Raw genomic sequence first — 17,219 nt, 5'->3', positions numbered from 1 at the left:
TCTTGCTCAGGCTGATCTTGAACTCCTGAGCTCAAACAGTCCACCCGCCTCAGCCTCCCAGAGTGCTAGGATTACAGGCGTGAGCCACCATGCCCGACCCGATTGGTATCATTCTTAACAATTGTTTTTTCTTTTAGGGCAATGCCCAGTGCCATAGCTATATCAGAGTTTATTTTCCATGCCTCAACTTCAAACTTTTATTCTTGATTTATATGAAGTTTTGGTTTAGAAAAATGGTGTTCAGGATAAAAAGAGAATGTCTTAAATGTTTCCTTGCTAAACCTGCAAAGTTTTTTTTTTACCCCCCATGGAGGATTTTCTGGTAAAAACTGGAAAACCTGCTAGACAAATTCTAAAAGAGCTGTAACACTTGCAGAGTTTTTTGGAGTCTATGTGCATAGTAGGTAGAAGTTAGCCCAGGAAAAAATATTAAAATAAGAAGGATTACTTGTCTAATTTATAAAGGACAATTATTATATCTCTAATACCTAACTTTTTTTTCTATATGATTTAATTATATTAACAATTCAGTGTTTGGATCATATATTCAAGAAAAATGAAAAATACAAAGGCATTTTGTTTTGTACATGTGTTCACCTGAGAGAATTTGCTCAGGTTTTTTAAATTTCTTTTTAATTTAAAATTAATTTTACAATACACATTTGTATGCTGACTTTGGACCAACAGAAGTCCCTAATTTTTAATTATTTTTCTAATTCTTTGTAGAGTTGGTGGTTCCAGGATTTTACTCAAAATGACGTTAGGAAGAGAAGCGATGTCTCCTCTTCAGGCAATGTCTTCCTATACTGCGACTGGCAGAAATCTTTTAAGATGGGATCTTTCACCAGAGCAAATTAAAACAAGAACTGAGGAACTCATTGTGCAGACCAAACAGGTGTACGATGCTGTTGGAATGCTCGATATCGAGGAAATAACTTACGAAAACTGTTTGCAGGCACTGACAGATGTAGAAGTGAAGTATATAGGTGAGTAGGATGCAAAAGCACATCAGTATTTTATTTTATGGATGTCTTAAACCGTTTTATGCTTTTTCACATTTCCAGTTTTACAAGAGATTGATTTTTGCATAATGGTTAATTAATTGCTTAGAATTCAATTACCTAAGATTTTAAAATTTTTATTATGTTGGCAAAGGTGCTGTGAAATGTACACTCTCGTTACACTGCTTTCTGGAGAACATTTTGACAACACAGGTCAAAACTTTTAAGAAGTTCATACCCTAGCCTAACAATTCCACATCTAGGCATTTATTCTAAGGAAATAATCAGATATAGGCAAAATTCATGTATCAATTTATGTATAAATAGGTACTCTTTCTCATAGCAAAGGCTTAGAAACAAACCCCAATGTCAACGAATAGAATGGCTAAATAAATTGTGAAACATTATAATACTGTGTAACCATTAAACTCATGGTTTAGAAGCAGCATTTGATGACATGGGGGAACACGACAACACAAAAAGATGAAAGAAAATAAACAAATTTTATTAATGGTTTTGTTAGGATTATCCAGAGAAACAGAACCAATAGGGTATGTGTGTGTATGTGTGCACGTCAGTATATAAATGTAAATATATATGTATATGTGTGAGGGAAAGAGAGAGATTTATTATAAGGAATTGACGCATGATTTATTAAAAGGAATTGGAGGCTGGTGAGTCCAAAATCTGCAGTGTGGGCTGGCAGGCTCAACACCAGGACAGCTGACGTTCCAGTTTGCCTGAAGACCCAGGAGAGCCAATAGTGCAGATGGAGTCCGAAGGCAATCTGCTAGAGAATTCTCCCTTGCTGGGGGAGGCCAATCTTTGTGTTCTCTTTGAGCCCTCAACTGATTGGATGTGGCCCGCCCACATTACGGAGGGCAATCTGCTTCACTGCAGGTTAACCAATTTCAGTGTTAATCTCACCAAAAACACTCCCCAAGTTAGCACATAAAATTTAACCATCACAGTGGTTAGTGTTTTGGGTTATATTGGTTTACAGTTAATTTTTACTTTCCTCTTTATTCATTTCTCTGTTTTCCACAGCTTGTGGGCAGGGAACCTGTGGTCTCAAGGCCACATGCAGCCCTCCAGATCCCCAAGTGCAGCCCCTTGACCAAATCCAAACTTCACAGAACAAATCTCTTTATTAAAAGAATTTATTTGTAAAATTTGGATTCAGTCAAAAGACCACACTCAAGAATCCAGAAGGACACATGTAGCCCCAAGGCCACAGGTTCCCCACCCTGTTGGACATAATTTTGAAGGATAATTATGACTGAACAACCTTATCTGTGTAGCCAGGCTGGATAAGAGAACATAAGATAGCTGCAGAACTGGATATCATAAACGTTTGTATACATTCTGGAATTTGGAAGATTGTCAGAGTCCAGCACAGCCCTAGTGACCTGGGGATCTCTTTGCCCCAGCTAACCTTCATCACCAAGAGTTCCCTACCCTGTGTTCTACTGTGAAAAGGACTTGGCTATTTTCTCATATCTCAGCATTTGTTTCAGTTTCTGCCCGTACTGCCAACTGCCTCACTTTCCTTACTGGCCACTAAATCTTGCTACAAGTCGCGTTTAAACTCTTGAATAAAAGGATCTGCTTGGTCTCATTAGTCAAAATCAAAAGGATGGAGTTGGTCCCTATTCAGCAGAGCTTTTCCAGCAGGCAACTTTGTGTGCATGTACCACCTGGATGTGCTTTGTCCTTGGTTCAGTTGCTCACATCTTCTTCTGTCACCATGGACAAGAGGGTTTGCCAGTGTAGTAACTTATGCATTTGACTGATATAAAAATCAGTGGGGGAAAATGCAAACAAAATCTTTTTAAAAGAATTACTTTAAATTCTGTTTTTTTCTCCAATATAGATTTTTAAACATACTTTAAGGTTTGTGATATTTGTTCTTGGTCATCCATAAATTTATTTTAATGGGTTAGTCATAAAAATTTTTGAGTTTGGGAAGAGATTTCTTAAAAACTAACTTTCTCTTATCTGTGCATGTTGTCAGAGTTCATCATGCTTCCAGCAGTAGCGGTTAAAACCTCATTTGTCTAGTGTCAGGTACTGGGCATCAGCATTGTTTATAGTTTGGCAGTGAGAGCATACGTCGGGCTCCAGGTCTTTGTGGCAAAGGAAGGAAGGAAATGGCTTTCAACATTATTATTTGTTTAATTCCAGTTTTAGTCTCCTACATTTTATTTCATTTAAGTTCTTAAGCCATTTTGATTCCTCCATCATATCTTTTTGAGTTAATTTTAAAAAGTATTAATAAACAGAAATTGCAACTACACAGTTAATTAACTATATCACTTAAATAAGTGCTTTATGTATTAAATTTTAAATCTTCTGTTCTATTCTTCCCTTAACCAACAGATATAAAGTTATATATTAAATCCTAAAAGCATAATTATGTAATTGGATCTTTAAAAAACATACCATATGGATTTATTCTAATATTTGTGGCAGATGTTTGTAAACAGCTTTATTTGTAGCAATATTTTAAGAGGACTGATATGAGTAAGGCAGCTTGTTTAACTGTACAATTTCTTGGTGCATAAAGGATTGCTCTACTGTCTACTATATATCACATGTGTAAATTTTACCTATATATAATAACTTCAATATATTGAAGATAATAAAGTTAAAATGTTTTTATTGTCACAGCATAGCCACAGCCATCACTATAAACCATACACATTTTTGTTCTATAGCATTGGTTATTTCACTGACATCGGATATTTTTGCCCAATTAAGGTCAAAATACAGATGTATGAAAAATCCAAGCACCAACTTTAATATGTGAAGATTAAAGCAGACTAAATTACCATCATTTTACAGGAATATCCCCAGTATCTTGCTATTTACTGGACGTATCCACTTAGATTTCTGGGAATCCTCTGAAATTATATGGAATTTTTAATGTTTATATGCTTGTGTGCATTTGAGGTAGGGTCTATAACTTTGATTAGATTCTCTATGGAGTCTGTAGTAAAAAGTTTAAAAGTTCTATTCTAAACAAATCCCTCGTGCTAAATTGGTCTGTGTGTTTCTTGGCCATTCTGTCTCTGCCTGTCCCGTGCTTGGGTTCTCTGCTTTTCTACCTCCTCTGAGGTCCAGCCTTCTCAATACAGAGTACCTAGAGCCTTCGCCCATGGTAGCTGCAGCCTCTGAGTTAGGACAGTATCCCATTCATTTCACAACTGATATGCTCTATCATGTACTGTTCTTTATCTTTTTATGTGCATTTTCCCCCATCCCAGACTGTAAGATGCCTCAGTTTAGGGACCACGTCTTATCTTCCTACATTCCCAGTTAATAAATTACACCCTCAGTGTACTTTGATAAGTGCTCAGTGCACATCCTTATGGTTTCATAATGATGCCAGCTGTAACAGCCAAGATGCTGTTTTCTGGTAGCCTTAGGAACCTTTACAGAAAGTATGAAATGAAAAACTTATATTGGTATAATCATTCATCTAGGTAGGAAGTATTTGGCTTAATGTTGATTGGACAAGTCCTGTAGTATTAATAGTTTTTATTTTCTATCAATAGTGGAAAGAACCATGCTAGACTTTCCTCAGCACGTATCCTCTGACAGAGAAGTACGAGCCGCAAGTACAGAAGCAGACAAAAGACTTTCTCGTTTTGATATTGAGATGAGCATGAGAGGAGATATATTTCAGAGAATTGTTCGTTTGCAGGTAAATGGTGTTATAAATCCCTTTAAAGGAAAAAAAAAACCTACAACAAAAAAGTAAGAACCTTTGATCAGCAATAAAAAGTATTTGAATTTTCCTGTGTTTCCAGTGATTATAATAATAGGTATCATATAGTACTATATACTGTTATATTACATCATTGAGATTTATGTTGAGTTGCTAATTCCATTCATTTGAAATTAAAGACCAAGTGTAGAAGAGTGAACATCTGAGAATCTAAGGCTTTTTAACATCATGAACTTGATGGTTCAATGTAAAATCCTCTTTGAATTTTCAAAATACTGCCAAGTTTTTATTAGACCAAATCATTTAGAAGCAAATGGAATTGACTTATCTGTAAATATCTTGTGATTTTGGCCTAATATTGATGACTTACTGTTGATGCTATCTGTATTCCACAGTCATTCCTGTCTGTCATCCTTACATTTTTCAGGACTCACAGAAATTATGGATAATGAATATTCTAGATGGGTCTGTCTTGAGTGTTTTTATCTTTTTGTCACAACTGTTGATTTGTCTCCTAGCAGTTTCATTATGTCCTTGCTTTTCCATTTTTATTTTCATGACACCTCAGCAATTTGTTTGGAAAATTACCAATGTTTTATAATCTTAGGCATTTTTTGTTTAATTTTGTGTGTTTCTTTCTGTAAAATCTCAAAAATTTTTAGCAAATTATGACAAGAGTCGAAATAAAACATTTTGAATAAAACAGCTTTTTAATTTGTAACTCATTATGTAATCAAGACTTTATTTAGACATGTAAGATGTACATGCTGTTTTTTTCTCATGTCAGATAAGCATTTTTACCCTATAATTGATAATCATCTATATGGTTCATAATAGTTCATCTTTGGCACTATAAAAGTAATATAAATGAAAATAACTTTATGATTATTCTTCACTAGCTAAATTATTCTCTTTTCTCCTTTTGACCAGTTATTCTAAGTGATTTGAATCCTGGCCTTTATAGCATTCTAGTTTTATTTCATTCTCAAATAATATAATTTTTTTTCTAACTCTGTATTTTTTATATATTCTAGAATTTTTTCTAGAATTTCTAATTTCCTTTAATCAACCCTGTTTTCATCATGATTTTTAAGTTCTCATTTGGAATAATATTTTTGTTACTATTCCACCTTCTCTAATTCTTATGAATATTACCAAGATATGGAAGGTTTGTCATTTTAGATTTCCTTGTCATATAGTACTTTTAAATTTTATATGGATTTGGCACTTAGCCACAAATTTGGGAACAAATTGCTACCTGTAGAGTAGACTAGCATGCCATAATGACTTCTTAGACACCAATGCCTTCGTCAGATTTATGTATTTATTAGAGCTGGTTTATTTCAGGGCTTTATTTTAACAATTTAAGATAGTGTCACATTTGGTCCCATAATTTTCCTATTTACAATGTAATAATTACTCTCATACATATGGATTATCATGTAAATATTTTTAGGGGCTTCTACATGTCTATTAAGGTTACATCAGAATAATAAAAAATAACTGTTGTGTTTGTTCTTGCACTGAAGCTTATTAGGTACATTTAGTTACCTTTAAACACCTTCCCCGACAAATAGTTATGTTTATTTAGGCAATATTTTTAAAAATCTAGAATTATCAGTATTAGTTTTCTGCCAGAGTTGAACATTTTAATAAATGGTAAACCTCATCCCATTCATAGCTAAAGGGAAAAATTAGAAATAATCCAAGTATTTTATTATTTTCTCTGTAATACTGTAAGTGAAATAGGACAACCATGATGTAACACATAAAACCTTCATTAAGGTGAATAAATAGGATCTTCTTAAATGTATATGAAGTCAGCAATTTCAAGCATGCTTTACTAAAATGAGGGTGCTCTGAATAATGTTAAATTCCCAAGATACTACCAGTGTAGATAGTAATCAAATATAATAATATCCAAATTTGGATATAAAATGTTATTTTAGCTCCTGTTTCATTTTTTACTTTTATTTATTAGGGTTAATAAATAGAAATGTCTTCATCTGCACATACAGGAGACCAAAAAAAAAGAAGAAAAAATAAATAAATAAATAGAAATGTGACTTTGCTTTTCATAGTTCTTTGTGCAAATCTGTGCTCAATAAGGGTTCCAGTCATCTATTGATACATAACATATTACCCCAAAACTTAGTGACCAGAAAACAGCAACAATCCTTTTCTTTTCTCTCACAGTTTCTGTGAATCAGGAATTCAGGAAGGAATCAATTGGACAGTTCTGACTTTGGGTCTCACATGTGGTTTCAGGCAGTGGTGGCTGGGATTGAAGCAGGTAGGAGCTAACCAGACATCTCTCTTTCTTTGTTCAATCTCAGGGTTTCTTAAATCAGGCTGCCATAACAAAATATCATACGTTGAGTGGCTTAAACAACAGAAATTAATTTTTGCACAGTTCTGGAGGCTGGAAGTTTGAGATCAGAGTGCCAGCATGGTTGGGTTCTGCTGATAGAGCTCTTCCTGGCTTGCAGATGGCCCCCTCCTTGCTCCACATGGCCTTTCCTCAGTGTGTGTGCATGGAGAGAGAAAGAGAAAGAGAGATAGATTGGGGGAAGGGGGAAAGAGAGAGAACTCTCCTCTTCTTCTTATAAGGCCACAGTCCTATCAGATTAGGACTCCACCCTTCTGACCTTATTTAACCTTAATTATCTCCCAAAACCTATCTGCATATACAGTCACATTGGGGTTAGGGTTTCAACAAAAGAATTTTGAGAGGATACAATTTAGTCCATAGCACAGGGCATCTCCATGTAGTCTCTGGATTAATTTGGGCTTCCTGGCAGCATGGTAATATCAGAGCCGTAGTAATTCTTTCATGAAGCTCAGGACTCCAACATGAGTGTTCCAGCAAACCACACAGAAGCTGCTTTGCATTTTATGACCTGTCTTAGAAGTCACATAACATCACGCCATACTATATCAGTTGCCCAGTCACTGTGCTCAGCCTAGGTGCAAGGGATACCACATCTCAGTCTGGGGAGTATGTAGTCATGTTTCAAAACCTCCAAAATAAATAATTTGTTGTCTAAATGGATGGAAGAAATTATAGTAGAGCATAAGACTGACCAGTGTGCTGTGGTCTTTCTTCCTTCCTCCCTCTTTCCCTCCCTCCCAATGTATGGCTAGTAACACTACTTTACATTTGTATAGACAAGAGTATCTGGTTTAAACTTTATACCAATCTTGTGAGATTGAAGAAACTGAAACTTAGAAATAGTAACTTTCCAAGAGCCACAGAACTGGTTGGTAAATGCTTGCCAGAAACAATGTAGACTCAGTGTTAAACCCCTGAAGGGGGCAGGGACAGTGGCTCATGCCTGTAATCCTAACACTTTGAGAGCCTGAGGTGGGAGGATCGCTTGAGGTCAGGTGCTAGAGACCAGCCTGAGCAGGAGTGAGACCGATGTCTATACAAAAATAGAAAAAATTAGCTGGGCATTGTGGCACACACCTGTAGTCTCAGCTACTTAGGAGGCTGAGGCAGGAGGATCCCCTGAGCCCAGGAGTTTGGGGAGTTTGAGGTTGCTGTGAGCTATGATCATGCCCCACTGCATTCTAGTGGGGGCAACAGAGAGATACCCTATCTCAAAAAAAAACAAAAAAAAATTCAAGGAAGGGAGGAGGGGCCGGGCGTGGTGGCTCACGCCTGTAATCCCAGCACTCTGGGAGGCCGAGGCGGGCAGATCGTTTGAGCTCAGGAGTTCGAGACCAGCCTGAGCAAGAGTGAGACCCCGTCTCTACTAAAAATAGAAAGAAATTAATTGGACAACTAAAACTATATAGAAAAAATTAGCCGGGCATGGTGGCACATGCCTATAGTCCCAGCTACCTGGGAGGCTGAGGCAGTAAGATCGCTTGAGCCCAGGAGTTTGAGGTTGCTGTGAGCTAGGCTGACGCCATGGCACTCACTCTAGCCAGGGCAACAGAGTGAGACTCTGTCTCAAAAAAAAATAAAAAAAGGAAGGGAGGAGGTGTTATATTTAATTCTATTTTATACCTCTGCAGAGTGCCTGGAAAAAAGTAAGCATTCAGTAAATATTCATCAGACTAAAGTGAGAAACTAGTTAGTGGTAAATTCAAAAAATAAGCCTTTGGAAATTAGTGCTGGGACATGAGTTATCTATGTGGGAAAAAAATAAAATTGAATCTCTTCCTCACAACCAAACTGAAAGAGAATTCCTAATGGATTAAAGTCTTAAAAGGCTATAGCATCTAGAAGTTTATATAGGAAGATATTTTTATGACATCTGACCAAGGATATATTTCTTAAATAAGACATTAAAAGTGCTAACTATGAAATCTAAGTCTAATAAACTTGATTACATTAAAATAAAGAACTTATAGGGAAAGTGAAAAGACAAATCAAATACTGAGAAATGAAATTTGCAAAACATTAAACTAGCAAAGCATTCTAAGATACATAAAGAACTACTATAATCAATAACAAAGAAACATCCCAATAGAAAAATGGGCAGACAACACAGATATTTCAGAAGTACAAACGCCAATTAAACATATGAAAAGATGTTCAACCTTATTAGTAATCAGAGGAATGCAAATAAACACTACGGTAAGTTACCATTTTTCACTTATAAGACTGGAAAAAATTAAGAAATACAATGACACCAAGTATCTTTGTAGATGTGGATCAACGGGAATGTTTGTGCACAGCTAGTAAGATTAAAAATAATAGTAACTAAGTTGGAGAAAAACTTAAAGTTGGATCTTACGTTCTCTACAACCTAGCACATTCTCCCCATCCCCATCTCAGTGTTTACCTAGAGATACTTTTGCATTTGTGCCAGGTAAAATTGTACAAATGTTCATAGGAATATTGTAATAGCAAAACACTGAAACAACTCGAATTCCCATCAGCAAGAAAATGAATCAATAAATTGAGGTACATTTATGCAATGGACTATTTTATAGCATTGAAATAAATAACATGGAACAATATGGCTGAATCTCTTAGTAAAAGTGAAAGAAAGAAATTGCAGAATACTGAATACAACACGGTATCATTTTATAAAGTTCAAAAAGAAGCAAAACTAAGTATATACATAAGTGGTAAAACGGGAAAAAATGATCTATCACAAAATTCAAGAGAGTAGTTATCTTTTGCACAGGTTACCTGTTGCATAGGTAAATGCAACAGTGTTGTTAATGTCCTATTTTATAAGTTAAAGGGTGGATTTAATTTGTCCTCATAACATATATAGTTACATTCATTTTCAGATATCAATTATTACATAAAAATTTAACATATTAAATGTATCCTTAATTCCACCAAAATAAAAAAGAAAAAGCAGTGTGAACAAGGATTTCCTTAACTCTTTAGTTAAAAAATGGACAAGAGCCAAAAACCAGCAATTATGGCCACAGGTCTTGGTATTTGCCAGTCCTAACAAAGGCTGCTCAATTGTTGGCTAAAAAGCCAGCAAAGATCAAAGAAGGTTTTATACCTGCTGTTTCTAGCCATTTTGTTGAGAAAAATGTACAGTGTCTTCATGTCAAAACAATCAGGCATATTTTATTCCAGCAGCCTGCTAAGAAATGCACAAGAGGAATTCTTAGTGAAACAGAGGCTGAATCATGCGAGCTAAATTTGAGAAATACAGTGATCTATTGTAATATTGTTTATATTTTTTCAGAGCTGCAGGCTTTGGTCTTGACAATTCATTTTAGCCCATTAGTGATTTAAACAAGAAAATTTTAATGTTACAGTGCAAATGAATAGGTCATGGGATTAAGTATAGATGATTTTAAGCATTATGTGATCTCTCCTATTTGACCAGCCATGGAGACCCAGTGCCAGATTAAAATATAAAAGCCAGTGCCTTAAAACTGTGACCAAAAAAGAAAGAAAGAAAGAACACAAAATGAACAAAAAAAACTGTATCCAAAATTCATTTACAATTAATTCCCTTTATTTACCATGCCTTCTTGATTTTGAAATTTGTAAGTCTAGTCATTGGTCATAATCAGTACTGCTAAAATTGGTAACTTTGTCAAGGTCTTAAAAGCCTGGCATCCAGACATAAAGTGGCAACTACCTGGGCTTAGTTTTCCCCATTGGCCAGGTGCCCCTCTCTGGTGTGCCTCTCTTGTCCAAGTAGTTACCTATTTTTTCCACACACTATGTGATATTGATATTATCTATCAATATATCTTTTTTTCCTCTCCATCTGACCTATAGCTCCTCAAGAATATGTATCTTTGTTTCCTTAGTGCCTGGCATAAATAGGAGCTCTGTAAATGTATGTTGAATGGAACTCAGCTAGCCCCGATTATTAATAAAATGTGTCTTCATGCAGTATGGAGCCCCACCTCACACTATGGTTCCCACAAAAGCAGTGAATCTTGTGATGGCATGTTGAATTAGTTGTCAGCAAGCAGGCCTTTGTGCATCCCTCTCTAGCCCAGGGATGCAGGCAGCTGCCTAATGATGTCCTCTTCACAGGAATAGGATGGAGACCTAACAGTAAAGGTCATGGATTTGGCGAGGGAGGGGACAGAAGAAAAGGGAACTAAACTGCAAATTATAACACAGTTATTTCTCTATTTTGGTTTTTTAAATAGGCTACAATAACATACTCTGTTGTCCAATTATAATTACTTAGTGAATTCACGAATTCATTTTTAGAATGATATTCAGAGGAATATACTATCTTAATCTTCAGAGTTCTTCTAATAATACTGTAATTTCTATTTTGTTTACACAGTATGCACAATACAGAAAATCCCACTGAAATAATTTTTTAATTACATGTTTTAGAAACTAGAAATACAAAGGTCTTTTGAAGAAAAGGCCAAAGTCAGGAACAGAAGGCGGGGAGGATTTAGGGTAAATAAAGAAAATTTCTCATTCTTTACTATGAAATTTTAAAGAATGATAATTCAGGATGGTAATACAGGAGTGTGGCACATTGGAAAAGCATTAAACTAAGAATTTGAAGAACTTGTTTCTTTGCCATTTTTACCATTAGATAGTTGTGTGATCTTGGAAAGATCATTTAACCTCAGTTTTTTTTAATCTGTGAAATGAGTATATAAGCATATCTGTGAGAGATGGAGTGTATTGTGTATATACACATTTATATAACAGCTCTTTGTTACAGGAGGAAATTAGGAGGAAACAAAATCTTGTCACCACAGAAATTAAAATAAGGGCTCCTACTGTCAGATCATATAGATTTAAAAATTACTTCTGAGAACTTTAGCCTTCCCCCTTTTAAAGAGGAGAAACTTCACCCAAAGAGGCCTGTGGCCTGGTTCAGATTCAAGAGGAGAAATTCTTGTTCAGGAAGGAAGGTGCAATTATAGCAAAACATTCTAGAAGTGTTGGCCGATTCCCTCTTAGAAAATCCTTGGGCGGTAATTCTGACCTTGCCTGGGGATTATAAGGGAGAATATTATTATGATAGGCTCTGGAACAGGAATGTGCTTAAGAAGCACATTTCAGAAGTGCCTTACTCCTACCAGAGACCTCCAGAGATTTCCTGAAGCCTCAGAGTCTGACCGGCAAGGGGAGTCTGGTTATAATTGAATCAGAATTTTAAATGTTATTTTTGTAGTAAGTTAAATATTTCAGTACAGTTAATTACTCATATTTTAATTAGACCTAATTCAGGGCTGATTTTTTTCAGAATATCCTTCTGCCTGTTTGTACCTGTATCACCTATTTGGGGAGTAAATAGTTTTAATTTTAATCTAGATCATGAATTTTGAGTTTACTATTCCAAATATACTTCTAGGCTTTCTGAAATAGTGGCCTTGTTACATGCAGATATGGCAAATATGAGAGGCCATCCTGATTAAGTATAACCATAGAATAGGAATTCTGCTTATATCAGCTGGTGGTGAGGTTTGTGATGAGCCTATGTCCTAAGCGTAGGGCCAAATGGGGCCCAGGAACTCAAGCATCCAGCTGGCTTATTTCCCTGCTGGGATGGCCCTCTGTTCTGGATCTCATCTTGCCTGCCTGGATTTTTAATGACTTACCCAGCTCTTGCCAGGCCTTTCTCACCAGGGACCCTTCCCCATCCCCCCTACACATAGCTACTGCCTGGATTCTCCCCAGCCCTACAATTTGCAGTATTATACTGTCTAGAGACTCCTGTTGCCATGCCTCACACTTTAGGAGAGACTTCCTGGTGCTATTAAAGCCAGCCCAGATTAACCCAAGTTAATCACATCCACATGAACACTGCGATATGAACTGCTGCCCATCCCTGAGGGAACCAGTGCATAGCCCAGTTATCTCCCTGGCCATTTTGGGTTTCTTCCCATTACAGGCACCTGCTGCTGGAATCCCAGTATGCACCAACACCAGCTAGAGAGGGTTCCAACTCCAATCATGCCAGCACACTTACACATTCTCCAGGGACACAAAAGGAGGTTATTATGGAAAAAGAAGTCTAACTGTTCTCTGCCTCCACTGAGGATAAACTCAGAGGAAACTGTGAGTAATGTATGCACAAGTGCGTTAATACTATGACACAAAATTATTTATTGGTAGGCAAGATGACATATAGTTTGCTGAATTAAGTGGTACCCCCAGTTAAAATATAACTCAGTTTACCTGCTGCAACAAAATGTAGAAAATTACTGAATTATTGTAGCACAAGCCTAGCATCAACAATCTAAAATGCAGTCGCTAAAGCTAAACACCATCCTTTTATAGACGTAATTAGTGGAACAATTAGGGATGCTTAGGGATAGACAGCCCGGGTCTTTCATGGAGAGAATGTCCAAACAATGGGACTCTGTAAGGCTCTAGAGACAGAGGTACCTCATTGGCCCTCAACCAACCTGCATCCATTACACCTGCTGAATCTGTCTGGAGTCCATTCTGTCCAGTCCAATCTGTCTGGACCACTAACTGACCAGCTATCCAGATGTGCCAAGTGTATTCTGCTACCTGTTTTGGAGAAATATCTGGTGTTTTTATTACTGTGCTATGGCTGGGGGAATTTTCCATTCCCCGCGAGGGCCCTCTGTTCTTTTGAATGAGTGTTGTTTGTGCTGCTGCATACAGATTCAAATTTACTGTCCAGCTTTCCTCCTCTTTGTGCAGTGCTGACTCATTTTCCCTAGATACTTGTTCATAGGCAGCTAGCTGTAGTCCCTTGATCTCTCTTGGCAAATGACAATAAGGCATTTTTGAAGTGTTGAAAGGCTTTTGCTGGGATTTATCCAGCTGTCCCTGTTTGGTATATTGGCAGAAGTGTCCCACTCTGCATTTTTGTAGAATTTACCCATTATTTCTATTCCTGCCTCTCAAGTGGAACCAGGTTAGCAAATGATAGAAAATTAAATCCAGGTGATTTGTGATAAGAAATATGTTCTGTGAAAAAGACCACTCAGTCATAAAGAATGCTCAGAATGAGATTATGCAAATGCTTCTATTATCACACTTTCAAGTGGTACAAGCACCCTTGATTCTGATGCAAGGCAAGGAAATTCTGGTTAGCTTTTTATTTATTTAATTTTTCTGTTGTAAATGAGTAGAAGCTCACTAAAGCATAACAGAAATGAGGTCTTCAGAACGGCCTGCTTCATAATCAACTATGTGCTTCATAGCCCAAAAGATATGGTGAATAAATTTGCCGTGGCCCTCATAGTTTATAATTTACCCATGCACTGTTACAGCTGAAATGGTTGTCACGCTCTTTAATTTCAGGAAACCTGTGATCTGGGAAAGATAAAGCCTGAAGCCAGACGATACTTGGAAAAATCAGTTAAAATGGGAAAAAGAAATGGGCTCCATCTTCCAGAACAAGTACAGAATGTGAGTTGATGTTTCTTTTTCTCATTGGGAAAAAAAATGGATAAATAAAACAAAATACAGGTTGAGCATCCCTAATCCAAAAGTCCAAAATCCTAAATGCTCCAAAATCGGAAATTTTTTGAGTGCTGACATGATGCTCAACAGTCATGCTCAGAGGAAATGCTCATTGGAGCATTTCAGATTTTCAGATTAGGCACATTTGACAAGTAATAATGCAAATATTCCAAAATGCAAAATTCCAAAATCTGAAACACTTTTGTTCCCAAGCATTTCAGATAAAGGCTACTCAACCTGTATGACAAAAACCAGGAAATAAGGAAACAGATGGGTTGTAATAAAATAACCCATAGTACAAATCCATTTAAATGTATTTTACATTCAATGGCCTTAAATTCTATAACTCTTGTTAACCTCATGGTGATTGACGAACAGCCAATAACTTAATCATTCTTTACTCCTGTCCAAGTTTTGTTTCATGTGTGTTGGTCTTATTTTCCTGATCTATTTTACAATCTTTAGGAACTGGTTCCAGGTCTTAATAGTTGATTTGTATTTTACTCCCTTGGTCATACAGAGATAGGGTGCTGAGAAATAAGATCCTTATTGATGGAGAGTTTTAAAACCAGCACTTTGGAATGGAACATCCTATGATTAATACATACCCCTTAAAAGAAGAGAGATTAGCTCCTGAATAGGGCCTCTAAAACTTTTTCTTTTGTCTAATGCTGGTAAGGTCTTCCAGGTTCAGAAATAAACTTGGCTACAGAATTAACTTCTTTCTTCTTGGACAGGAAATGTTATCCATGATTTATTTCTGGGTCATTCTTCTAGCCAGCAGAACTGGAAATAAATTTGAAAGAAATCCAAATCAAGTGATGTCAGCATGGTAGATATAACTGGCACCACCGAGATAAGGACTCCTTTCTCCCATCTCAATGCCCTTTGATCACCTTGTATCCTCTCCATCCTAGTTCTAGGAACAATGTGACTGATCTCACTTACCTGACTGTTTGTCTTCGTGGTCAGTCCTCAGCTCAGTTTGGGGCATAAACATTGTATTATTTAGGTCATTAAATATGAAATGTCCGATTTCAAATCAAAAGTATAGTTTATTGTATCTCAAACAAGAAGCAATACAGTTAATCAAAGTATGTGCCTAAACTATCAACACAGCTTTGCCATCTTAACAGTAGCTTGTTTATGCCAGCAGGGAAGAAGCCTGGAGAGCGAGTAGTGATAAAATTACAAAAGGTGTTTTCCACAGTTTGTTGAGAATTGAGTATTTTTCCTTGTAAGAAGCGGTCCAAAGCCTGGAGGAAGTTGTAGTCAGTTGGTGCAAGGTCCAGTGAATATGGTGGATGACAGAGAGTTTCTAAGTCCAGCTTCTATAGTTTGAGCAGAGTGGTTTGTGCAGCATGTGATTGAGTGTTGCCTTGCAAGAGGATTGGCTTGTCTCTATTGACCAATCTGGGCTGCTTAATCGCAAGCATCCTCATCATTTCATTCATTTGGTTGCAGTAGACATCTGCTGTAATTGATCAGGTTTCGTGAAGCTGTAGTGAATAATACCAACAATAGACGATCAGACAGACACCATTAGCTTTTTTGGTGAATATTCAGTTTTGGACTGTCAGCACTTCATCTTTATCCAACCATTGTGCCGAACACTTGTGATTGTCAAAAAGAATCCATTTTTCATCACACGTAACAATACGTTGTAGAAATGGTTCACTTTTATGTCATGACAGCAAAGAAAGGCAAGTTTTGAGATGATTTCTCTTCTGATACTTGTTTAATTCATGCAAAACCCATCTATCCAGCTTCTAAACCTTGCCGATTTGTTTCAAATGGTTCAACATTGTTGGAATAGTAACATCAAACCTTGCTGCTAATTCATGCATAGGTTGAGATGGATTCGCTTCCACTGCAGCTTTCAGCTCATCATTATCCACCTTGGTCTTAGGTCACCCACATGGCTCCTTTTCAAGACTAAAATCACTAGAACAGAACTTCTTAAACCATTGCCGTACTATGCGTTCATTAGCCACATCCTTACCAAACACTTTGTTGATATGTCAAGCTGTCTGTGCTGCAATGATTCCACAATGGAACTCATATTAAAATATAACACAAATTTTTGATTTATCCATGGTTTCACAAAAATTGCTTTAAAAAAATGTGAAAGATAATCACAAGCCAAAATGTGTGTTTGAAGGACTGAGGATGTACCTTCACAATAAAAATAAAACAAGAAGTGTCAAAGTGAAGCATCAGAGATATCAACTATCAAACTTAGTGCTTAAGGGAAATCGGACATTTCATACTTAATAACCTAAATGGTTAAGATGTGTTTTCTTGCCCCTAACAAAACTCTGTTTAAACAGGAGAGATTTATTTGCTTGTATAATTGGAAGGCCCAGGGTAGGTGGCTTCATGGGTTAGTTTGATCTAGATTTACAGTGGTGTCATTGGCCACCTGATTTTTCTCTACTCTGTCATCTTCAATGTAAATGTTATCTAAAGTCTGACTTCCTTTCATTACTAAAATGACTGTAAATCTAAAACACCACCATCCAGAAAGACATAGAGAAGCCCCTATCAGACCTCTCTTCATATCTTAAAGGCCTAGAGTGATCCCGTAGTTAATCTTTTTTTCTTCTTCTTTTTTTTTTTTTTTTTT

At 36.6% G+C, this 17,219-nt stretch overlaps 1 protein-coding gene across 1 annotated transcript in view; it reads left to right on the top strand.

The window, feature by feature from the left end:
• Positions 1 to 17,219, top strand: part of NLN (neurolysin (metallopeptidase M3 family)) — a 115,869-nt gene that overhangs the window by 40,817 nt on the left and 57,833 nt on the right. The window contains exons 2-4 of the mRNA XM_012664505.1: positions 727 to 986; positions 4,559 to 4,707; positions 14,432 to 14,539. Coding sequence (XP_012519959.1) covers positions 727 to 986; positions 4,559 to 4,707; positions 14,432 to 14,539 — 517 coding nt within the window. The remainder of the gene's footprint in view (positions 1 to 726; positions 987 to 4,558; positions 4,708 to 14,431; positions 14,540 to 17,219) is intronic.

This window comes from Propithecus coquereli, unplaced genomic scaffold (assembly GCF_000956105.1).
Source record: "Propithecus coquereli isolate 6110/MARCELLA unplaced genomic scaffold, Pcoq_1.0 Scaffold9, whole genome shotgun sequence".
In the NCBI taxonomy this organism is placed as follows: Eukaryota; Metazoa; Chordata; class Mammalia; order Primates; family Indriidae; genus Propithecus; species Propithecus coquereli.
The sequence above is the reverse complement of the archived record's forward strand: the minus strand, read 5'-3'. Positions and strand labels throughout refer to the sequence as shown.